The 26568-nt window shown below is 39.5% G+C and overlaps 1 protein-coding gene and 1 pseudogene across 7 annotated transcripts in view; one reads left to right on the top strand and one right to left on the bottom strand.

Annotated features, from left to right (window-relative positions):
* PEAK1 (pseudopodium enriched atypical kinase 1) overlaps nucleotides 1-26568 on the bottom strand; it is a 303506-nt gene that overhangs the window by 64642 nt on the left and 212296 nt on the right. For all 7 annotated transcript variants that reach the window (XM_019832022.3, XM_045058999.1, XM_019832021.3 and 4 more), the window contains one exon: nucleotides 12204-15451. In XM_019832022.3, coding sequence (XP_019687581.2) covers nucleotides 12204-15337 — 3134 coding nt within the window. In that variant the 5' untranslated portion in view covers nucleotides 15338-15451. The remainder of the gene's footprint in view (nucleotides 1-12203; nucleotides 15452-26568) is intronic.
* Nucleotides 143-1842, top strand: LOC101096320 (annotated as a pseudogene).

The raw sequence follows: 26568 nt of genomic DNA on the forward strand, positions 1-26568 counted from the left end.
CTTATAAAATAGGAAGAAGCATGCACTGTCATAGATGTTGGGACAAATGAGATAATGTGAGTGAAAGTGTTTTCAGAATTATATAGTGCCCCTTCCTTGCCTCCGATGGCCTGCCTCAGCGCCCTGCCACTGCCCCGCAGAAATGCTTTGATTACCCACAGTCCTTTGCCAAATTAGACCAGTGTCCAGGGCACTGGCTCCTCATCTCACTCAGGCTTATACCAAAGATGTAAAATTTGGTGCAGATGCCTGAGCCTTAACGCTTCAAGGTGTAGACCTTTTAGCTGATGCTGTAGCTGTTACTATGGGGCCAAAGGGAAGAACAGTGATTACTGAAAAGAGTTGGGGCAGTCCCAAAGTAACAACAGATGGTGTGACTGTTGCAAAGCCAATTGACTTAAAAGATAAATATGAAAATATCGGTGCTAAACTTGTTCAAGACATTGCCAATAACACAAATGAAGAGGCTGAAGATGGCACCACTACTGCTACTGTCCTGGCACGCTCTATTGCCAAGGAAAGCTTTGAGAAGATTAGCAAAGGTGCTAATCCAGTGGAAATCAGGAGAGGTGTGATGTTAGCTGTTGACGCTGTAATTGCTGAACTTAAGAAGCAGTCTAAACCTGTGACAACCCCTGAAGAAACTGCTCAGGTTGCTACCATTTCTGCAAATGGAGACAAAGAAATTGGCAACATCATTTCTGATGCAATGAAAAAGGTTGGAAGACAGGGTGTCATCACAGTAAAATGGAAAAACACTAAATGATGAATTAGAAATTATTGAAGGCATGAAGTTTGATCAAGGTTATATTTCTCCATACTTTACTAATACATCAAAAGGGCAGGAATGTGAATTCCAAGATGCTTGTGTTCTGTTGAGTGAAAAGAAAATTTATAGTGTCCAACCATTGTACCTGCTCTTGAAATTGCCAATGCTCACCATAAGCCCTTCATAATTGCTGAAGATGTTGATGGAGAAGCATTGAGTATACTTGTTTTGAATAGGCTAAAAGTTGGTCTTCAGGTTGTAGCTGTCTAAGTTCCAGGTTTTGTTGACAATAGAAAGAATCAGCTTAAAGATATGGCTATTGCTACTGGTGGTGCTGTGTTTGGAGAAGGGTTCACTCTAAATCTTGAAGATGTTCAGCCTCATGACTTAGGAAAAGTTGGAGACGTCATTGTGACCAAAGATGATGCCATGCTCTTAAAAGGAAAAGGTGACAAGGCTCAAACTGTATCCAAGAAATCATTGAATAGATATCACAACTAGTGAATATGAAAAGGAAAGGCTGAATGAACATCTGGCAAAACTCTCAGAGGGAGTAGCTGTGCTGAAGGTTGGTGGCACAAGTGATGTTGAAGTGAATGAAAAGAAAGACAAAGTTACAGATACCCTCGATGCTACCAGAGCTGCTGTTGAAGAAGGCATTGTTCTGGGAGGGGCTTGTGCCCTGCTTTGGTGCATTCCAGCCTTGGATTCAATAACACCAGCTAATGAATCAAAAAATTGGTATAGAAATCATTAAGAGAACCCTCAAAATTCCTGCAATGACCATTGCTAAGAATGCAGGTGTTGAAGGATCATTGATAGTTGAGAAAATTATGCAAAGTTCCTCAGAAGTTGGTTATAACGCTAAGCTTGGAGATTCTGTGAATACGGTAGAAAAGGGAATCATTGATCCAACTAAGATTGTAAGAACTGCTTTACTGGATGCTGCTGGAGTGGCCTCTCTGTTAACTACAACAGAAGTTGTAGTCACCGAAATTCCTAAGGAAGAGAAGGACACTGGAATGGGCGGAATAGGTGGAATGGGAGGTGGTATGGGAGATGGCATGTTCTAATTCCTAGAATAGTGCTTTACCATTATTAATGAACTGTGAGAGGAAGCTCAAGGCAACAATAACTTTAGAGAAGTCAGCTGAAGGAAACGACTGAAGAAAAGGCTGGCTGATGGCTAAGAAAATCACTATAACCATCAATTACTGGTTTCAGTTGACAACATATAATGGTTTACTGCTGTCATTGTCCATGCCTACAGATAATTTATTTTGTATTTTTGAAAAGACATTTGTACATTCCTGATAACTGAATGCAAGAGCCATGTACCAATGTACTGCTTTCAACTTAAATCACTGAGGCATTTTTACTACTATTCTGTTAAAATCAGGATTTTAGTGTTTGCCATTACCAGATGAAAAGAAGGAGCCTTTCTGTGGAGAGTAAGACTAATTGTGTACAAAGTAGAGAAATGTCCAATTATGTGACAACCTTTGTGTAATAAAAATTTGTTTAAAGTTAAAAAAAAAAGAATTATATAGTACATGTGGTTTATATATACAATGGACTACTACTTGGCAATGAAAAAGAATAAAATCATGCCATCTGCAGCAATGTGGATGGAACTGGAGGGTATTATGCTAAGTGAAATAAGTTAGTCAGAGAAAGACAGATATCATGTTTTCACTCATATGTGGCACTTGAGAAACTTAACAGAAGACCATGGAGGAAGGGAAGGGGAAAAAATAGTTTCAAACAGAGAGGGAGGCAAACCATAAGAGACTCTTACACACAGAGAACAAACTGAGGGTTGATGAGGGGGCGGGGGAGAGGGGAAAATGGGTGATGGGCATTGAGAAGGGCACTTGTTGGGATGAGCACTGGGTGTTGTATGTAAGCGATGAATCACAGAAATCTATCCCCAAAACCAAGAGCACATTGTATACACTGTATGTTAGCCAACTTGAAATAAATTATATCAGAAAAAAAACAAAAAATAAAACAAAAAAATTATATAATAAGATATTGGTATTTAACTTTGGATTCACTAGGCGAACAAGGAAACAAAACTGACCCAGTAAGTGAGGGAAGTCTCAGCTGGATTCTTTACTTGGGAATATATTCATTATGAAACTCTAAGCAAGGCGGCTTACTTCTCTGGAGTTTTATCACCTTCCAGAAGGAAAGGAATGTAAAGCTGTCTGAAAACCACCCTATCATGGTGCACACAAACACAACTATTCTGCATCATTCTGTGATTAGGATAAAGTGAGATATCAGTTTTCTCTAAAAGGATTACTTAGAAGTTCAATAGTAAGGACTTTATGAACTCATCTAACTTTAAGAACCGCATGTCAGCAAATGTAGATGTGATCTTGATAAATGCTTATAGTCCAGAAGTTTCTTTAGAGCAAAGAATATATGATCAGGAGAGCAAGCAGCTATTTTCAGCTTCTCTCTCTAATTTTTTTTTTCTTTATGAGAAGCAGGAATTTGATTTTCAGAGGCCATTCTGGTCCTAAGCATGAAAAGATGACTTTGATAGGGTTCTCTTAGCAAAGAATAGAGATAATGCAAATTAAGATATAACTGGAGCATAAGCATTAAAAAAAAACCTTAAGCTTCTAACTTTACAGAAAGAGAAGGACGTTACATTCTACCACATTCTGAAAAGTGCTCAGACTTTCTTTTTCCATACTATATGTACATACACATATGTCTATAAAGAGGCCCAGACTTTGGGTACTTTAGTGAGTAGCAAACCTGTATAGTGTTTGGCTAGAATGGACATAGGCCACTAGTATGCCTGAAAACCACAGACAAATCAGGTATTTATTATAGCTTAGTTCAGAGGCTCAGTCAACTTTTTCTGTGAAGAGTCAGATAGTAAATAGTTTAGGCTTTACAGGCCACATGGTGTCTGTTGCACCTAAGGCTGCTGTTACAGTGCAAAAGTAGCCATAGACAACATGCAAATGGATGAGTGTGGCTGTTTTCCGATAAAACTTGATTTACAGAAAGGGGTGACAGGTTGGATTTGGCCTATAGGCCATAGTTCTCCAACGTCTTCTATATATCCTTGAACCCTGGAGTGGATTAGAAGGTTCCTAGAATCGACTACTGGATTACTAAGGAATATAGCTTAGTTCTATGGGTTCTAAGAAGATAAAAAAAGATCTTGGAAGGATAGAGGAAGGCTTATACAGATGAATGGCATTCCTAAGGCAGCAAAGGTGTGCCAAACCTTATCTCCCTGTCCAAAACAGAAGCTGGCAGAGGTTTGGACAGAATCTCAGCAGTGTGAGGCACAGTTGAATTCCTGAGATGTTTCTGGGAGTCTCAGAGAAACCAGACTTACATGATACACTGGGGGGCTTTGCTAATTAGGAACAGGATGTTCAGGGCTGGTGAAGCTGGAAAGGTTAGCCAAAAGAGACCCTTCAGTGGGCAAATGAGATCCTTAACTTTGTCTGGAAGTATTTAAGTTATTTTGGGTGAATTACAGTTATTTTCTTAGGCACTAAGTTTTTGTAACTGATTAGAAAAAATGTTTTCAACTAAATTTTTAAGGACATGTGATTGGCAAAAGATACTGCCTACCAATTATGAAATCAAGATGATTTTAGAATTTACCACACAGTTTACTGAAAAGACTACTAAACGGAAACTGAATCCAGAAGGGAGGAGTAAAATGAAGACAGAATAGTGGGGGGGGGGGGAGTGATAAACACGTGAATAAATCAAAGATAAAAAAGGATGATGCAATGGGGAGTGACGGAAGGTAGGGGAAGTTTCTTAAGATGGGGAAGTCAGTTAAAATTTTCCTGGGGAAGTGACACTTAAATTGAGAGCTGAATGACAAGGAGCTTGCCATACAAAAATCTGAAGAAAGCATGCCAAAGAGAGTGAGTAGCTGATTAAAAAAGGGGTTATGTTTGGCACGTATGAAGAACAGAAAGAAAACTATTGTGAGAAGTTTGTGAACAAGGGGATGAATAGGAGATAGGTTAAATAGGTAGACAGTAGGCAGAGGTCATATTATGTAGGGACTTTCTTCACTGTGTTGACACTATGCGATTTGATTTGAAAAAGAGTACTTGGCTACTTAGCTATCCTAGAGAGACTAGATTAGAAAAGGCAAGAGATTAAAGCAGGGAAATAAATTAGGAAAATACTTTAGTAAATCAGGTGAGATGATGGTGGTTTGGACCACAGTGGTAGAAGCAGAGATGGAAAGAAGTAAACAGATTTGGGATGTATTATTCTAGAGGATGAGTTAACAAGACTTGCCGATATTTTCTATGTAGGGGGTGTGGGGAAGAGAAGGATCAAGGATGACCCCTACTTTTTGGAATAAGCAACTGGATGGATGGTGGGATCATTTACCAAGAAGGGAAGACTTGGGATGGAATAGATTTGGAGGGAAAAATCAAGAATTCTGTTTTGGACATGCCTCATTTGAGAGGTCCATTTGATGTTCAAGTGGAGATATCAAGTGGATAAGCATGTGAATCATGGGGTAGGTCAGGGATGGAGTTATCAGAATATACCCAGTACTTAAAATCTGGATACCAGATGCCATTTAGCCAGGAGTTAGCCATTAAAGTTTACAGAATCCTTTCTGGTATATGGTCAGGATGGAAAAGGAAAGAAGAAAGCAAAGGAAGGAAGGAAGGAAGGAAGGAAGGAAGGAAGGAAGGAAGGAAGGAAGGAAAGGAAAGAAAGGATTTTAACTTTTAGTGATACATACTGAAACATTTACAAATGCAATGTCTGGGATTTGCTTCAAAATAATGTGGGGAAGAAGAAAAGGTTATAGATGAAACAAGATTGGCCATAAATTGGTAACTGTTGGAAATGTGGGTTTGGGGTAAATGGTAGTTCATTTTATTAATTTATCTACTTTTATATATGTTTAAAATTTCCTTTCACAAAAACTTTAAAATAAAATGGAAATAAATAAAAGGACCCATTTTAAGATGGTATCCCTTAAAAGGTAATCCTGTAGTATTCACTTCACGGTCAACATTATCAACAAGGCCCTCAGAAAGAAAGGAACCCAGAATAACTGGGGTTCATGAGCAAGAGAGTAAGTAAAATTAAACAAGTAGACAAAGGTCACATATACAGGGCTTTCTGCAGTTTGGGCTTATGACTGGATTTATGTTTAAGAAAGAAGACTTGGCTGTTCTAAAAACAGACTGCAGAGGCAAGACATTCAGCAAGGATCATCTTAAATTATGGTGCCCTAAACAGAATTTGTAAAGAGGCCAACCCTATTCCTAGATACTGTGCTAGATGCTTTATAGGTATCCATTTAGTCCTCATAAGAGCTCTGTTAGGTAGGTATTAGTATCACTACTGTACAGGTTGGAAAGCCTTAGCTTAGAGAGGTTAAGTCAAAAGTCACACACCTACCAGTGGTATACATAGAATTCAAATCTGAATCTGACTCTAGTGCTTACATTTTTCTTCCTATGCAGTATTACTCCCTATGCTATGGACACCCAAAGAGCTGCAGAGATGGCAGGTAGGCTAGTGTGCGTAAAAATGATAGTGGAGGAATTCCCACCCGATCACAGACTAGAATAACCATTAAATTAACTCCTCATGATCCAGACTTAGCCAGATAGAAATGATGCCTGTGGATATATTCCACAGGAGCCCAAATTTGACTAGTATCCTTGTCATCAGTATTTCCATTTTCCAGTCCATTTTCAATGACACTGCCAGAAAAAAATTTATTAAAATTAAAAAATATTGGGGCACCTGGCTGGCTCAGTCAGTGGAACATGTGACTCTTGATCTCAGGGTTGTAAATTCAAGCCCCACACTGGATGTAGAGGTTACTTAAAAAATAAATCTTTAAAAGAATAAAAAATAAAAAAATAAAAAAGTCACATACTTCCCCCTATAAAACCTGTTTCTGCTACAAAATCTACAAGATAAGGGCCAAATATTGCAACATATCATTCAAGCCTCTTCACAGTTTGTCTCAGCACTTCTCCAGTTTTTTGTTCTTGGGATTCCTTTACACTTAAAAATTATTGAGAAGTGCAAGGGCTCTTGCTTATGTGAATTGTAGCTATTGATATTATATGAGAAATTAAAATTGAGAAAATTTAAAAAGTTACTAGTTCATTTAAAATAATAAACCCTTTAAAAATAATTAAAAAAAAATTTAAAAACCCTTTAAAACCCTTGAACAATGTGGGGGCTAGGGGCACTGTCCCTTGTACAGTCAAAAATCTGTGTATAACTTTTGACTCTCCCAAAACTTACTACTAATAGCCTACTATTGAGCAGAAGCCTTACTCATAACATAGTCAATTAACACATATTTTGTATGTCATATATTATTATATAATGTGTTCTTAAAGTAAGCTAGAGAAAAGAAAATGGTATTAAAATCATAAGAGAAAATACATTTACAGTACTGTATGTTATTTAAGAAAAATCCACACATAAGTAGACCTGTGCAATTCAAACCTGTGTTTTTCAAGAGTCAACTGTGATGAAAAAAATTTGATCTCATCCAGATATATGGGTGGGAAAGGGAGGAGTGTATCAGTAGACTTTTAGATAATTATGAATATTCTTCTTGGTACTATACTAGCACTTGGTAAGTAGAAGTCCCTTAAAGGTTACTTGCAATGTGAAATCTGAAACCATTAATAATAAACCTTTTGGACTCAGTTACATAAAAATCTATTGGTCTAATTTGCAGTTTCAACGTATGCGTAATTTTGTAATATCATGCTTTAGGTCATTTGGAAACTGCCAGTTCACTGGGTTATGCAGATCTTCCAAATGTTGGCACATTTCATCATGTGATATTAAAAAACCTTTGTATGCAAATACCACCACCACCACCAATCTCATCAGAAAAATCTCTAAGTATCAGGAAGCTGTCAAGGTCATGGCGGCAGATACAAGTTTTCAAAAATTCTTACTTTTATTTGAAAGCCTGAATTTTATCATTGACAACAAATACTGTCCATTGTTTTCCTTTAAGTAATAGGCTATGCTCATTCTTGAGAAAATATCTGCCAAACACTCAAGTCTGAATAGCCAGCCACAGGGGATTAGCCACTTGTTCTTTCAAGGCAGTCCATGAAAATGGGGGGGGGGGGGCTAGTTCAGCTTTGTAACCCAAATCTTGAAACTCAAACTATTTCCCAAGTGTGCTTCCTTGAGGTAGCCATCACACTTTGGTGTGCAGCAGAAGCACTTCATGTATTTCATCATACGGAGTTTAACAGACATAGCCTCAAGGGCTGAGATTTAATAAAACTACTTCATCAAGGACATGTTTAAGTGAAACTTTTTTTTTTTTTTAACTATTTGGACAATATTATGTGATGGCTTTGACTTCTGTTAAGGTGTAAGTAGTTTTACATACTATTGTTTTTGTGCCACCAGTGCAAATGTCAACGTAGTGAAAAGAATAATGTCTTATGAAAGTGGTGACTTGTGCGTGATCACTATTTGACTTCGCTTTGACCACATTTGAAGAACCACTGGTCTCTTCGTCATCCTTTTCCAGCCACCTGTCTTTTTTTTTTTTTTAACTTTTTAAATGTTTATTTATTTTTGAAAGAGAGAGACAGAGCACGAGTGGGGAAGGGGCAGTGAGAGAGGGAGACACAGAATCTGAAGCAGCCTCCAGGCTCCGGGCTGTCAGTACAGAGCCTGATGCAGGGCTCGAATGCAAGAACCATGAGATCATGACCTGAGCTGAAGTCGGATGCTTAACCGACTGGGCCATCCAGACGCCCCAGCCACCTGTCTTGATTCTGCTTGCCATCATCATCTTCTCTGCGGCTCTGCATATATTGTTCCTTTTGCCTACAATGTCTTTCCCAAGCAGTGGGAAAAATCCTATCTGTCTTTTAAGACCTGGTGTGTATTTCCTTTCTGAGAGAAGTCTCTTCTAAGCTGATCTAATCACTGTCTTTTATGCTTCTGTGTCGCTACACACATACATTGTTTTAGCATTTATTATATCGAAGGCAGAGGGGCTACTAACATCTTAAAGCACCCAACGTGTGTCAGACCCTGTGCAAAATCTTTTATGTGTTTTCCTATTATATCCTCAATTTAACTGTGTGTGACAGGTATCATTATAGTCACTGTACACTGAAGAACCAGACAAATAGCTAAAGTGAAGTCAAACCCAAGCCTGTTATTTCAGCAGTGTGATCATCTTTTCCCTATTTGTCCCTATGGCACATATACAGCACACTGAAGATACTCAATTTATGTCACCTGAACAGTCAAATAAATAAATTTAGTAACAATCCCATAATAAAAGGCTCTACAAAGTCCCTTATCTTTTAGGGTTTGGCCTGAAGTCAAGTATTTTTCATTTCTTACAGTTTGGATTTGGTATCTTCATTACTTATAGAAAAACTTGAATTTTCATTTCTTCCAACAGCAGGATGGTAATTTAATGATCACCACCACCATCAAGCTGGAAACACAAATGCTGACATTTGACAGTAATGTTTTCCCTTTCAAAGTTGCTTTAAGTAAATACCAATGGTGTATCCAATTAAGTAATTATTGAAAAAGCAAATGATGTATCTTTAAAACTTTCCAAACAATAAAAAAAAAAAAAAGCACCACTTAAAACCTCTTTTTCTGCTCAATCTGAGCCATTATGAAATGTGAAAATTCCAGGGTGCCTCTAAGAAAATCTTAATACCTCACACATGCTTTACTTAGACTGCAGCACATATCTTTAGATTTAGGATGGCGGTGAGGTCAGTGGCTCTCAAAGTGTAGCCCCAGGAGCAGCAGCAGGAGCAGCAGCAGCAGCACCACCACCACCACCACCGGGGAACTTGTGAGAAGTGCAAATTATCAGGACCCACACCACCCCAGACCTACTGCATCAGAAACTGTGGGCGTGGGGCCCAGCAATCTCTGTTTTAACAGCCCTCAAGTTATTGTGGTGCATGGTTACATTTGAAACCAATGGGGCACACCAACTGCATCGTTTGGATTCAGGGATGTTACTTACTAAGAACTGATAAAATTTGGAAAATATGACCAGCTCATTACAACATCTGTGAAAATATAAGCTGTATAGCAAGGCGTCTGCCATGCCACAGGGCCTGGGCTGCCCTCAAGCCCACATACGGTGGCATGGAGCCAAAGCAGAGGATCTCATTTCACAGAAGAGACGCCAAATCAGTCCTTGGCTCTCTCTTCCAGGAGGCAGATAAACACACCACAGCCATACTCAATGAAGAGTGAAGCCATTTATCGATCTGCAAGAACTATCTGACATAAGTAACTCCAACCATGTGCTACTTAAATTGCTTTTTTCCTAAATAAAACAGTAACCTGTAATACATGTGCTTTATTACTACTGTAGTACAATATTCTATCATCCACTTTCAACTACCTATGACAAGACTACTCTTTCCAGGAATATATTACTACTATTCTGCTTGCTTTGTTATTATATGGACTTAAGGAAAACAGGAACTTGCTAGCATTTTGACAACTATTTGGGGGTTATGTAAAAAGCTTATTTTTGTAAAGAGTATACAGATAAACATATAAACTTGCTAACATTTTGCTCGAAAAAGTGAAGGCATTAAGTATTCACTTCATTTTTATTTATACTTTTCTAATAAAAAAGCTGGTAAGAGGATCTGCCCTATCATAAGACTTTGCTGTCTTTGCCAAAGAAAATGCCAGGCCTGGTAGAAAAGGCTTACTGTAAGTCAACAGGGAGGCAGACTTAGAATCAGATGAAAGAATACTCGGGGCATATCTTTGTTAAAAAGTAAAAAGTACTGGGGTGCCTGGCTGGCTTAGTCGGTAAAGCATGTGACTCTTGATCATGCGGTTGTGGGTTCGAGCTGCATATTGGGTGTAGAGATTACTTAAAAATAAAATGTTTAATGTCATTTGCAGCAATGTGGATGGAACTAGAAGGCATTATGCTGAGTGAAATAAGTCAGAGAAGGACAGATACCATGTTTTCAATCATATGTGGATCTTGAGAAACTTAACAGAAGATCATGGGGGAAGAAAGGGAAGGAAAAAAGCGACAGAGAGGGAGGGAGGCAAACCACAAGAGACTCTTAAATACAGAGAAAAAACTGAGGGTGGATGGGGGGGCGTGGGGGAGAGGAGAAAATGGGTGATGGGCACTGAGGAGGGCCCTTGTTGGGATGAGCACTGGGTATTGTATATAAGCCAACTTGACAATAAATTATATTCATAGAAATAAATAAATAAATAGATAGATAGATAGATAGATAAATAAATAAATAAATGAAACGTTTAAAAATAAATAAATTAAGAAGTACAGGGGATATAAAGAAATCATCCCATTTGTTACAAATTTGGGATAGTGGTTCTTGTTTTTATTGGCAGTTCATTAATTTTGCTTACAATATGAATGAGAAACAACAATTTTAGGCTTCCTAAACATAAATGTTTATGTGAATGATTACAAGTGAAAATATAAAAACTTCATTTACTCTTGTGTTCATTAACAGTGCAACACTGTGGGAAGAATGCAAGCTTTAGAGTCAGTCAAACCAAGGTTTGAATTCTGACTGGCAGTTGTGAGCTATGTGAATCTGGTCAATTCTTAACTTCTCTGATTTTCAGTTTCCTCATCTGTATACAACCAATTTGTAGGGCTGTTGTATGGATTCAAGAGAACTATTTACAATGTGCTTTACACAGAGTAGGTGATCAAGAAAGAGTTATTAAAGAAGGAAAGAAAATGGATACCTAGAGAACTGAGGCGGGTGGGCCGTTTGCCCAGCTGGCATTATGGATTCTACTACTGGGTCTCAATCTCAGTAACCATCTTCTCTTCTATCACCTACATGTTAAATAACTACAGACTGCTTGCCCCCAACTCCACCCCCACCCCAAAATTTCCACAATACTTGGAAGGAAGACAGAAAGAGACAGCATTAAAAAAACAAATATTCCCTGAAAACAAAGTAATGATATAGAGCTACACCTTGGTGAAAGCCAGAACAAATCGCTTGAAGAGCTTTATTCCATCTACAGTGAGGGTAAGAAGAGTATCACCATTTATTCATTTGATCCTGTTTCTTCCTCACACTATCATAGCATTTCAAAGCAACATATTATTTACTGCTATTAGGGTGTTATGGATTTGCTTTTCTATGTTCAAGCCCCTCTGCACTCACCAGAATGCAGCAGGCTACTTTAGCTAAAGATCCAGGGCCATAAACCTTGTTCAGTGCAATAAGATCACTTTAATAATACTCTAATCTTGGAATGCAGTTATAAAGATAGATGATGGCCACTGAGTGCTACTTCCAGACAGAAATGGCTCTTATGCAACCTGAAAGATATAAAAAACTTAGCATCTAAAAATGTGTTAAAAAATTCTCATATTCTGCCATTCTATTTTACATACCTGAGAATTTTTTTAGGGATCTGTGACGGAGAAGAATGACTCCTTTTCTTCTTCTCTGAGTCCTGTAGTAACCCATCCTCTGTCCCATCTTTTTCTACAAGTGCTGACTGGTCTGCTCTGGCCTTCTGATCCACACTGAGCTGGCTTTGGGCAGGATCACACCTGTACATAAAGACAATGGCTGGCTTCTCACTGGACTGTCCTTTTGCCTCTGTGAACCAGTGATGGCGCTGAACTGGAGGAGGCGGCAGCATGTGGATGACTGTGCCATCCAGGCCCACCAGTTTCCCTTTCTCTCGGTCTTTCTCTTTGTCATCCTCCTCGTCTGTTTTCCGGCGGCGGAAGAAGCTTTTAAATGATATCCAGCGTTTAGGTTTTGCATCAGCTGCCCGCCTGCTGCCTTCAGAGTGCAAAACTGATTCAGCTTCCGTTGACCTGGTAGGACTGGTTGGCTTGGTCCAGTTGGTGAAATGCCTCTGCAAAAGGTTGCCCGCATGGTAAGGGGAGGAAGTAGAACGAGGTGGGGGGAAGGGAGGGGGTGGCTCACCCTGGGAGTTAGCCACTAACTTGGAGAGAGGGGCAGTGACTGGCTTTGCGAGTGGGTCTTTCCGTACTCTGGCAGTGGGACTTTCTGTGGTCTGAGGGGCTTCAGCCTCCCCACTGGGCTGAGACGTAAAGAGAGACTTGGGTCGGACTGGTGTACTCTTAGCAGCGTCAGCATCTGGAGGGACTGCATAGAGCTCTTCCACACTGCATGCTTTAGGGCCAGACTGGGGCATTTCTGGAGGAGACTGTGGTGGTTGGATAGAAGCCACAATCTGAGAAAGCACTGTGCTTGCTTTCTCTCTGGTGCTGGTGCTGCTGCTGCTGCTGACCGTCTGAGACTCCTGAGTGCCTTCTATTTGGGCCACAGGTTCTTGAGTGGTTCTCTGGATCTTTGTTGGGGAGCTGTGGCCAGAACTATAACTTTTCTGTGGTGAAGACTGACCTCTGTTCAGACAGCTGTTAAACTCCTGAACCTTTTGAGCCACTGAGCCCCTTTTACGCTCTGTGCTACTTGAAAGCCCTTTGGCTTGGGGGCACTCAGTAGGTTTGCTAGTGGTGTTATCGGACAGTTTTTCAGTTTCTATTTCTTCATAAGTATGGCTTATTACACTTGTGGTTTTTCCCTTCACTGAGAGTTCTCCACTTGTTCCAAGAAAACTTTTATAAATGGCTAGATTGTCATATGCATTTGGGTTGATTACAATGGGAACTTTGATGGCATTTTTAGAACTCCGAGCATAGGTTGGCTCGTCGTGAATGATGATTGGAAAAGGTGGCATACCAGCATTGTTATAACTATTAAATTTGATTTCAGACAAATTGGGTGACTTAACAGGGATGGTTTTAGAGGAAATGTTTGTAGTTGTCGGTGAAGTAGGTGCTGACTTGTGACAGTTTTTCCTTGGAGGGACATTTGGTCCAGTTCCACCACCAATTAATTCCACCTTGGGTATCTTTTGTCGTGGACTGGTACTGGAAGTCCATACTTCCTGGTATCGTATTGCACTGGATTTTTGGAAGTGGGCACTTATTTGTCCTGACGTCAATGCAGGTGATGTCATCGGAGAGTTTGGAGTAGAAGAGGAGATTTTTGTCTTGGGGCTGGTAATAGGGCCCTCGAGGTGCTCAGTGGCCATGGCTGCCGACACGTCCACGATAGTATATGGCTTGCACAGTGGCTGTTCCAGATTCACAACTCGGTAGGGCTTTGCTTGCTCTTCTACGGGGACAAGGTTAATGGTTACTGCTTGCCCAGCAATATCGGTAGAGGCTTTACTTTCTTGCTTCTCAGTCTGTACGGCAATCTTGCCGTCCTTCTCTTCTAATCGGAGAGCAAGGACTGCTTTGTGTGTTTCTGGAACTTTTACTGAGCTTTTAGGTGCTTGTGAGGAGTCCTTTTCCTGATTATTACCAGAGAGACTTTCATAATTGGGCTCATTTTCCTTCATGTCCTTAGAATTTCCCGGGTTACCAGGAGATACTCCTCCATTACATACCTTCTGGGATAAACCACTGGCTGTCTCAGAACGTGACTCTTCTGTTAAAGAAGAGTCTGGTGATGTAGAGTCAGATGACACCATGCTCTGCATGCTTCCTGGTCCACAGGAGACCACAGAATTCTCTTCATAACCATTTAGGATTTCATCATAACTGTCATCATAGTCTACAGCACAGATTCTCTGCAGAGACTTATTTCGCAGGGGGACAGTATTCCATTTTTTGTCCACAAAGAATCGAACAGGAGACAGAGTATTTGCCCTGAAGTTAGCAAAGCGGGGCTGCCCTCTCATGCGAATCTCCATGGCCAGCAGCTCTTCGTCGCTCTCATCCCAGCTCTCATGCTCCTCCTCCATGTTACTGAAAAGTACATCTTCCTCACTCTCCTCACCACTAGAAAACTCTGGGTAACAGAACCGGCCCCCTTCATTACTGATCACTTCTGTGCTCCCACTCAGAATAACATGCTTGCCCTGAGTATCCTTTATACCGCCCATCATGCAACTTGGTGGAAGCTTTCTTTCCAATGATCTTTTATAGCAATCATTTATTCTTCCTAAGAATGTTTCTCTGGAGTTTGTTTCATTTCCTCTCATCTGAGGGGTGGTATCCAAGCCTGCTATCTCTTTTAACACATCAGTTAGACCATTATTGTTATTTGGTATCTTCTTTGCACTATCATTATTGCCATAGGGCTTAGGAACATGGCTAAATCCTTCAATATCATCTTCATTATTATTATTAAGTGGTTTCTGATTCAAGGCCGTCCTGTTTCGGTTCCACCCTATGATGACAGGTTTGTTCTCACAGTGTTCTTGGATACTAAGTTCACCACATACACTCTGCCCATCTGCCACCATCATAGTGGGTTTCACAGCTATAGTGGGTTTTTTAGCCACAGGAGGACGGAAATTCCCAGTGTTCCTCATGCGGTGGTTATTACTGTGATTGGCATTAGTTTTCACATTGCCATGGGTGGCGGGTGCCTTCTCAGGGTCTGGGGGGAGCTGGTGTAAGCTTTTAGGCTTAAAGCAGTTCTTGCATTCACCAGGTTTCCACACGTGTTCAGTAAAGGTGTTACAAGCAGACATTTTTAAGAAAAGACCTTCACAGACAATGCTTTCCTTTCAGTGCATAGCAAAACTTTCATCCATCAGTTTTCACCTCCCCTATGTATCATAGCAGCTCTTGTAAGTATGATCAATCTGTGGGAGGGAAAAAAAAAAGAAAATCTAAATGGAAAAGGCACAACGAGGCTTATCATGATGAATGACTTAAAAAAACTGGCTCCACTCCTAAACTTTTCTTTAAGTGAACAGATTGAAAGATTAATTAATTTGGGTGCTTTCTGAACTCCTTAAGCCAGTTAGCATTTTGGAAAGTTCGTCTTTCAGCCATAATTTTTGTATACTCTCATTGAACTATATATAATCTTTCACTTGATATCTATGTGGCAATGCTACTGTGAACTTCCCCTTCTGGAAATGCGTTTTAAATTGCTCTTTTTATTATCTACAACCTGTGTGATACTTCTTAGTTCACTGTAGGTTCCTCCTCCACCTGCCCTTTTAATTTTGGCTACCTCATAGACTCCTCAATCTGAGTGCATTCAAACTAAGCCTCTGGCTACCCCTTTCCTCAACTGCAAGAAACTTTTCTACTCTAATCAGCCCTCCTCTACTCTCCAGGCCACCTCCTTTCTCTGTCTTTACCCTATTTCAGTTAATGTCCCCATCATCTACTTAGATAACTAAACTCAATTCTTGACACCTCTTCCTTCACTTTAACTCCACATCTAACTCCTTAAATTAGTCTGGCCAATTCTATCTATTACATTTCACTGGAACTCTTTCTTGTCATTACCAGACCCTGCTAGCGGTTCAGATATTCACCATCTTTTGCCTAGATTCCTGCAATAAGCTGTTAACTGATCTTCATGCTTGCAGTCTCACCCCACTCCAATCCAATCTCTCTACATTTGCTACTCAAAATGTGGTCCCCACATAAGGAGTATCAGCCTTATTTGGGAACTTGTTAGAAATGCAGTATTTCAGGTATAACCCCAGACCTACTGGATCAGAATTCGTATTTAATGAGATACTACCATCAGATTTACCTTTCTGAAAAGCTAAGAGGATCAACTTACTACCTAGCTTAACTATTCTGTGCTCAGTCTTACCTATGCACTGACTCTCAAATGTCAGTGTGCAGACTAGGGGTTGCCAGCTAAGTAAGAACCACTTGGGGAAGCACTACACACCTACGTAGTCAATCTCTGAGGGAAGAGTCGAAGAATTTGATTTTTTAAAACAAGTTCTCCGTGCTTGTTTGTTTTAACAAGTTTTAAGTGCACTGAGGTGTTGGAACCTCTGAGTTCTAGGAAGGAACACAAGCCCCTTAGGTTTTCATGATTTGGTCTTTGCCTCCCTTCTAGCCTTATGTCTTAAACATCAGCTAGTCTGATTAATGTTGTAAATCCCACTGGGCTACTCATTTCTCCTTGATACTATCAAAGCCACTTAGACATACCTCCATGAACAAGCACTTTCATTACAAAAAAAAAAAAAAAGTTTATGTATTTATTTTGAGAAAGAGAGAGTGTGCATACGTGTGTGCAAGCCGGGTAGGGAGAATCCCAAGCAGGCTCCGTGCTGTCTGCTGTCTGCACAGAGCCCAAAGTGGGGCTCAATCTCATGAATCATGAATCATGATTTGAGGCAAAATCAAGAGTTGGTCACCTAACTGATTGAGCCACCCAGGTAGGTGACCTGCACGTTCATTTTTAATTGTCTGTTTACTCACTAGTTTTTGAGCTTTTTAAGGTCTGGGCTCTATCTTGTTCATCTCTACATCTCTACATAAGGAGCTAAATAAATACGGTTTGACTAAATGTGCTGGGTTTAAAGTTTATTTAAAAAAAAACTAATCTTGTGACTCTCCCTTTTGTCTTAGGCACAGAGCTGCAGACTTTCCCACAGAATATCACTACAGTGTTATATTTCTAATTTGGATATTATAATAAAGTTGGCAGTAGGCATGTATGTGTAAGACTATTTTGATGGCTAGAGAGTTTAACTTTACTCATGTATAATGACAGCAAAAAAGATCTTTCGTTTCATTAGAAATGCAGCCTTTCTGTCGAGTCTCAGCATGTGTGTAAAGAAAAGAATATTTTCTTTAGCTTGCATGTGTGTGCACACGTGTATGTGTGCACACACACGCACACACACACACATACACACAGAGCTAAATCCCTTGTGAACAATACTCATAAAGCATTCTGCCTCAGTGAAAGAAGTACAGACTTAAAGATCAAAGTATTCCATACAGAGAACCCAACAGCCTGGCTGAAACCTAAGTTCATTCTTTGCTGGAGATTATCAAATGGCTCATTTCAATATGGTAAGAGTATATTTTTCAAGTGTTTGTTTGAAAACATTTATTTAGTCCTTCAGATATTCAAAAAGCTATCCCTTAGTTGATAAAAGCATTTCCTGCTAGTCTGAGATTGGAACATTTTGAGCAAGGGAAAGAATGGCATAAAATTAGGCTGAAAAGGAAAGCAGGGGCCAGATCATGCACGGCCCTTTAGGCTTTTAAAGATTACAGAGTTTATTTTAAGAGGAGTGGGAAGACACTGAAAGGTTTTAAATAGGGGAAACAACATGATCCAATTTGCATTTTAAAAAGCCAGCTCTGAGGAAAATACAAGAAATACGTAGCTATAGATCTAACAAAATATGTACAAAATCTAAAATCTCTATGTAGAAAACTACAAAATGCTGACAAAAAGGTATCAAAGTGGACCTAAGTAAGTGGAGAGAGATACCAAGTTCTCTCAGTATTATGAAGACGTTAATTTCTCCCAAACTGCTCTGTAGATTCAACATAATTCTAAAAAAATCCAAGCAGGATTTTTTAGGAGAAATCAACAAACTAATTCTAAAATTTATACAGAAAGGCAAAGGAACTAGAATAGCCAAAGCAATTTTGAAAAAGAACGAAGTTGGAGGACTCATATTACCTGATTTTAAGACTTAGCATAAAGCTACAGTAATCCTGACAATGGGGTACTGGCAAAAGATAGAAACATAAATGGGGAAAGTGGGGCAAACAAATCTAGCCTGCTGCCTGTTTCTGTATGTCCTAAACTAAGGATGCTTTAAAATTTTTCAAATGATTAAAAAATCCAAAAGAATAGTATTTTGTGACAAGTGAAAATTACATGAAATTCCCAATAGAGTGCCCATAAATAAAGCTTTATGGGAAGATAGCCAGGCTCATTTGTTTGCATACTGTTGGTGGAGGCTTTATGCTACAGTGGGGAGTTGAGGAGCTTGGGACAGACTGCATGGGGCGCTCTCATCACTTTGCAGTGCTTTCCTTTAAAAAAATTTTTTTTTTTTAATGTTTATTTATTTTTGACAGAGAGAGAGAGACAGAGCATGAGCGGGGGAGGGGCAGAGAGAGAGGGAGACACAGAATGTAAAGCAGGCTCCGGGCTCTGTGCTGACGCTCCAGGCTCTGAGCCGTCAGCACAGAGCCCGACGCGGGGCTCAAACCCACAGACCGCGAGATCATGACCCATGTACCACCCAGGTACCCCTCAAATTGCAGTTTTGACCCATGTGTCATGGCCCATGTGTATCGCCCATGTAAAAGGACATTTTTCCAAGATAAAAATGTCAAATTTCACTACAGATATGCATCAATAAACATTTATAATCAAGTTTGATAAGAGGAAACACTAACTTTGCATCCTAATTAAGCAAAATGTTATCCCTATCCCAAAAAAGAATTCCACTGTTTGTATTAGTAGAGCTGTGTTTCAGAAAATTGTACTCAATTCCTGTATTTTGAAATTTGTTTTAAAAATTCACGCAAAAATTTTTTCTCTTGTTATACAAGTACTTACATAATATCTCCAATTTTGCCTTTGGGCCTATAGAACCTAAAATACTTACTATCTAGTTCTTTACAGAAAAACTGTGCTGACCCCTGACATAGATCAAAATAGGCACAGAAAGGAGTCCAGAAATAGAACCATACGAATATAGGCAACTGATACATGCCTCTATCAGTGAATATTCTTTTCAACAAATGTGCTAGAATAATTGGATATCCATAGGCAACAAAGTAAACCTTGATTCATACCTCACATACTGTATATGGAAATTACCCCAGATCTAAGCATAAAGTGTAAAGCTATAGTGCTCGCTACAGCAGTACATAGACTAAAGTGTAAAGCTATAGAGGTTTTAATAGGAAAAAACAGAAGAAAATCTTTGTGACCTTGAATTAGGCTGAGTTCCCAGATACAATATGAAAGGCATGATTCATTAAAAAAAAAAAAAAAAACCAGACAATTTGGATTTTATCAAATTTTAAAAATGTTTGCTCTGACAAAGATACTGATAAGAGAATAAAAGATAAGCCACAGATGAGAAGTTTTTTGCCAAGTACATATCTGACAAAGGACTTTGTATCCAGAATATATGAAGAACTTTCAATATTTAATAAAAAGAAAATATCTGATAAAAAGTCGGCAAAAGGTTTGAGCAGTCACTTCACCAAAAGTACATGGATTGCATATTAACATGTGAAAGGTGCTAAATATCCTTAGTCATACAGAAATGCACATTAAAACTGCAGTGAGCTGCCACTATGCATCTATTAGAAAGGTTACAATGAAAACAAAATCAAATACTGAGGGAGAATGTGGTGCAAGTGAAATTCATATGGTGCTGGTGGGAATGCAGATGGCACAGCCACTTTGGAAAACAGTTTGGCAGTTTCTCATAAAAGTTGAACACGAGCTTTCCATGGGACCCAGCAGTCTCACCAATAGGTACTCACCCAAGAGAAATGAAAAGTTATGTTTGCATTATAGCCTGTACACGAAGGTTTATAGGCAAAAACTGGAATAATCCAAATGTGTGGTGGTGGTTATCGGACTCCATGCATTTGTCAAAATTTATAGAACTGTACACTAAAAAAAGATTATATAAATCAAACCTTAATACATCTGACTTAAAAATAAAAACAGCTCTGGCTGCTATATGGACAATAAGCTGGTGGAAGACAGGAGAGAAAGCCAGGAGACTGTTCGAAGGGCTGCTGCTGGCAAAATAAGATATGATGAAGATCTGAATTAGGATGTGGCATCATGGAAGGCAGAGAAATGTAGATTCACGAATGACTAGATTCTGGAGAGAGTAATAGATGTTGAGATTTGGGGTTTATGTACTTAAATGATTTGTGGGGCCACTTACTGAGATAGACAACACTGGAGGAGATGATGCAACTTTTCTGCAATAAGCTTATTAGTCCATATTTTGTTACCATATAATAGAGAAAACAGGTGAATTTAGAAGTCTGGAACACAGAAGGGAATTCTGCTGTTCTTGTGGGTTTGGGAATAACTACAGAAATATCCAGGCTAAAAAGAAAAGAAGAGTGAGCTGGGGAGGTGGTCTTGGTGGGTGAACCAGGGAGAAGAGAATAACTCTTAAGAAGACTCAAAAATGAATAAACTGAGGGTTGATGGGGGGTGGGAGGGAGGGGAAAGTGGGTGATGGGCATTGAGGAGGGCACCTGTTGGGATGAGCACTGGGTGTTGTATGGAAACCAATTTTGACAATAAATTTCAGGAAAAGGAAAAAAAAAAGAAAAATAAACATTTTATTCATTCAGCAAAAAAGCCCAAAAAACAAAAAACCAAAACCTATAAAATAACAGTCATAACTGTGTGACACAGAGCCAGATGAGGAGATTTCATGAAGGGGGAGAAGACAACTATTTCAAATGCTGCGGAGGGGTAATGGGGACTGAGGACCTAAATTGCCCATTGAACTTGGTAACATGAGCTCATTGGTGACTTCAACTGTAACTATTTTGATGCGGCAGTGGGGATGGAAAGCAGACTGTGGTCAGCTGAAGAGTGAGAAGGTAGAGTGAGTAATTGTAGACAACTTTTGGAAGAGTTTATGTGGGAAGTAGAAGAAAGAAAGAGCCAGGCATATATGGGGAGGAAGTGCTGTCCAGAAAGGATTTCCTTAGTTTAAGATGGCAAAAACTAGATCATGTTGAGTATTAATACTAGAGAAAGACACAGGAGAATGGGAGATGCTAAAGAGACAGGAAAAAGAGGTAGATAATCCCAAACCTAAGAATGTTAAAACTGAGCAGGCCCCCGTTTGATCCTTCTGTTTTATGGATGAGGAAGGCTGAAGCCCCCCTGAAGGGCCATGCTGTGAATAAGAAAAGACCTGAGAAAGAACTGAGACTATTCAAGGCTACAGCAACTTACAATATGTTTTGTTTTTAAATAATTTTTTCTATTGTTACCTGAATTTTTTTCTTTTGTTATATAGATGCTCACTGTGAAAAATCAGAAAAGCATAAAAGAAAATAGAAATCATGTTACTTGGAAGTAACTTCTATCAGTAGTTTAGGGCAGTCCATGTCAATCACCAAGAATTTTTTAAAAAAGATATTCCCTGTTGGGGCACTTGGGTGGCTCACTCGGTTAAGCATTCGACTCTTGATTTCAGATCAGGTCTTGATCTCACGGTTCATTTCGGTTCCTGGGTTTGAGTCCCACATCTGGCAAGTGCTGACAACACAGAGCCTGCCTGGGATTCTCTCTCTCCCTCTCCCCTGCTCAAGCTCACATTCTCCCTTTCTCTCTCAAAATAAATAAATACACTTAAAAAAAAAAAAAAAAGGCATTCCCTGTCTACTCAGCATCATGTGGCATTAAATATAAAAGAATAAGGCATCCTGGCCTAATATCTTGTTAACCAAGTTAAATCCACCACTGATAAGACAGGGATTCAATTTTCTCTTTTAAGTAGTACAGTATATTTTCTTTTTCCAAGCCTGGCAGATAAATAGTAAAAATAATTCGCCATGTTGAGTGCTAGTGAGTTAATTCAGTCAAGAAAGGGCTGCTGAGTTGATTAGCAGCTATCACATTATCAACAGGACAAATGAGATTCACCAGGAACACAATTAGCTTATGTCAGTGCTGTGTGCAACAGAAAGCCATCAATAAAACTGAAACCTTGGAGCTGACATTCTTTTACAAATTCTGTGTACATCTGTATTCACACTGCTGTAAAACTGAGATGAATCAAGCAAACACCTTTAGCAAGCACCAGATGGAGCTGCTGGCTAAGCCACTAAGCCTCAACTACAAGGGCTTCAGTTTTCAACACTAATTATGTTTGGAGACAAAGATGTGCACTTAAAGACACTGTCAAAACTATTTCAACTTGTAACAGGCTCTTAGAAAGAAAAGCTGTACCTGATCAGATGTAGCGCTGTCCAAGGAGCAATCCTTGGGCTCTACTGCCTTTGTGAAATAACTTCATTGGCACTCAGTAACTAGCAGTTTTGCCTACTCAACACTGACACCCCCAAATCAGGAAATTCTAGTCACCAAAGTTCTGCTTGAGAAATAAAATATGTGTCTCCTGAGGCACGTAAGAAAATATGACAGTCTACCCTGGTGTCTTCTATTTATTTGCCAAGACAGGTCTGATACGGAGTACCCAAATGGAGTGTTTGATAAGAAAACTCATTTGCTTCCACATTCCTTACAATCTCAAAGCAAACCCCACAGACGAATGGTTGATGAGAGAGTTGAATGGCTGAAGCTGCCCCCAGATGCCAGCTAGGATTCCATGATCTAAGATCTGATTTCATATGTGACGGTTTTTAAGACCAAAGCCCTTCAGGCTACAGATGAAACTGTTGAAGAGTAGCCTATTTCACTTCAAGTTGTGACAGCTTTTTAAGAACCTATTACTGTTTTTTACTCTCTCTACTGCTATATGGACAATGACAATAATTAGTTTGCTTCGAGTCCAACGGTTTCAAGCAGATTTGATACAAAACAACTAAATCCACACTGGATTTCAATCTTGGAATAAACAGGCCCACAGAAAGGGCTGGAGCTCCTCAAGCTGGATGCAATTTCCAAGTCAGTGAAGAGGGGAGACTGTGTAGGTGGTATATTAAACACCATATATAGAGTGTTTCCTAAAGGCACCCAAGGAGAATCTGTTCATAATAAAGGAGGATGGGGAATGGACTGCTAGGCTCCTTCCCCAATCCTATGACTCCCGGAGGCCATTGTTTCTCTTCATAAAATCTGTCACATTGCCATAGAGACAGAGTCAAGAATCCTCAGTGCTGTACATGGGCTTTTAAGGACACTTTCAGTGAGGAACTACTGCCTATATGTCATCCTACACATTTGTCCATCTCCAGGATACCGGGGTAAAATTTACAAGTCAGGGTTCTCATTAGGCTTTTGTAATGGCGCATGTGGGTTACTTATATAAAAAAAGGAAAGGAAAATGTGACAAGTATCCCCACGTCACTGTTCCCAACCTTTCCTTCTGCCACAGTGAAAAACGCTGACCCGATACCTCAGCCAGCTGCCAAACCCTTCAGTAGATGACTAAAAGGGTGGGGAAAGGAAGAGAAAAGCAAAGCTGCAGGAAAAGACTTTGTAGGAGATAAAACACGGCTTTAATTTGGAACATGAATGGAAATTCCATGAGTGAAAGCAACCTTCCTTATTTGACATCTGACCTCCTCCCCACCCCTTCGTGGAAGAAAAAAATCACACTTCTTTGCTATCACAACAGTAGGCAAGATCTTAAGATATAAGGGTCTCCTGTTTAAAGAAGAAAGCAAAGTAAAACCTGCTTAATTTGGAAAACGTAACTAGAGCTCTGTTGAAAGGAGGAAGCCCATGCACTTCCAACTGCTCTAACCACAAGTTTTTCTCTAGCCATTTACTGTTCCTGTCACATGGTAGCCATCTCCGGATAAGAGCCATGCGTCAGCAAACACACGACTGTAAAGCGGCACCGCTTAGCTCCCAACTCAGTTTTTAAGTTCAAACTCTTTGATGAACCAGTTCAATAATAATAATAATTACTATTATAAACTTGGTAATAACTAGTCACAAGATTATAAGTTCCAAAATGTACACTGAACCCATCTCAGATCCCTACTTAAGAAGGTATACATCAGAGAGGAGGTTAAAATGTTATCTAATAACAGCCAAGGACTCCACAGTCTCTTGCAGTTTTATTCCGTTCACAAGCTGTTCCCTCTGCTTGGAACGTATTTCATCCAGCGCTGTTTCATTAGGCAAAACTATTTATCCTTTAAGACCCAGTTCAAATTTTACCTGTGTGATGAAGCTTTACTTGACTTCCTAAATACCTTTATTATGATACCATGTTGTATGGTAGTTACAGAAGTCCCTAGAAGGCAAGGCTATGTCTTTTTATTTTATTTTTTAAGTTTATTTATTTATTTATTTTGAGAGAGAGAAAGAGACAGACAGACAGACAGCACCAGCTGGGGAGGGGCAGAGAGACAGCGAGAGTGAGAGAATCCCAGGCAGGCTCCACTTAGTGAGTACAGAGCCCGATGTGGGGCTCGATCTCAAGAACCATGAGATCATGACCTCAGCTGAGATCAAAAGTCAGATGCTTAACCGACTGAGCCACGCAGGTGCCCTGGCAAGGCTGTGTCTTTTTCATGTCTACATCTCTTGGATTGCTTGGAAGATACTGGATACTAAATAAACGCTTGCTGAATAATTTTAGCTAGCATTTACTACTAAGTGCCAGGCACCACTTGAAGCATTTTTTTACACATGAAAGCTCTTATTCTCATAAAAACCCTACGATGTACATAATTATTAGCTTCATTTTACTAATGAAGAAACTGAGACCTGCTCAAGGTCACACAGTTAGTAAATGACAGAGTCAGGATGGATGAAGGGATGAATGAATGCATGTATGCACAGATGGTAAAGTTCAGCTATCCCTAGCATCTGGAGGCTGCTTTAGCCACAGCATGGTGATACCTGAAAGGCGGTCCACTCAGCAGCAGCAGCACTGCCCACCACAGCGGAATTCTAACTTGAACAAAGAAGCGTCAGAAGGAGGCACACCCACACCTTCCTAGCTCAGCTCTGAGGTGGGCAGGGTCCATGTGCTCACAGCAAAGCTGTGGAAGCAAGCTAGGAAGAAAGCAACAAGCATATATAATTAGCTATGGCTGCCCCCAAAGTTGTGCTTTATGTGCTTCAGAGTGAATATTTTGAGGCAAATTAAGCATAATCTTTCAGGAGCCACCCCTATTAGGAGGGCCTCTTTCGTAGCTTATTGAGAATGAAGGGTGAGATGCTGCTAGAAGCTGCCTTGCCGTCTTCTTCCTCTCCACTGCCTACAACTGCAGAGCCAACTGTCAAGTGAAGAAAGCCGGACTGTAGGCTAACTGAAATGTGAAAAGATAGGTGATCTCTGGTATAAAACAAAAGAATAAAAGGGGCGCTTGGCTGGCTCAGTCGGTGAAGCATGTAACTTTTGAACTCAGGGTTTTAAGTTTGAGCCCCACGTTGGGTGTAGACATTACTTAAAAAAAAAAAACAATCTTTAAAACAAAACAAAGGAATAAGAAAGAGGGGAAATGAGGACTGTAAAATTCAAAGGTAAGAAAAAGAAGAGAAAGGAGGAAAAGCAAGTTGGGAAGGAAAGAGAAATCACAAAACAGTCAATTATTCTGAGAGAAATCCCACTAGAATGTTTATAGCAACATCATCAGAGGAAGCAATAATGTCATTTGTTACCACACTTCACCATTTCTGGAGGCTTTATTGTCTTGTGGGACTTGTACATTTGCTATGAAGTATTATTTTTCCAATCAAACTAAATTTTCCCTTCCCCAGCTACAGAAAAGAGTAAACAATACATTCTGTAAAACATTTATAATTTAGACTTTTAAAGAGAAAAAGCACTTCTAAATTAAAGTCTGAGTTATACAATACTTTAAAGAAATATAAATTCATTGCTTTCAAAGGGACACCGTAACAAACTAGTGTAACAGTTTTTCCTGGTAAAAGTATTTGGAGGACCTGTTCTAATACATAAATAAGAATTATTTTTATGATGGTTACAAATAAATAATGGCTTAAAAATACATTAAAAGAGTATCTTTCAAACTGGGATCCAGGATCTTTTCCAAGGGTCTATACATGAGTTTTCCAAAATAACTTTAATATTGAACTGAAAACAAAGTTTACATCTAAAATTAATTGATATGAACATATGCTGGATCATTGCAATGGCCACTTATTAACAAAGCATAGCAACATGATTTGCAACATGATTACTAATGTACAGATGCATTTGTTTTTCTAGTCTGAACTGGCATCAAGCACACAATTTTAATTGTAAGGAATAATGAGAAAAGTAGGAGGCTCACTTAACATGTAAATGATACAGTCCCA

This window comes from Felis catus, chromosome B3 (assembly GCF_018350175.1).
Source record: "Felis catus isolate Fca126 chromosome B3, F.catus_Fca126_mat1.0, whole genome shotgun sequence".
NCBI lineage: Eukaryota > Metazoa > Chordata > Mammalia > Carnivora > Felidae > Felis > Felis catus.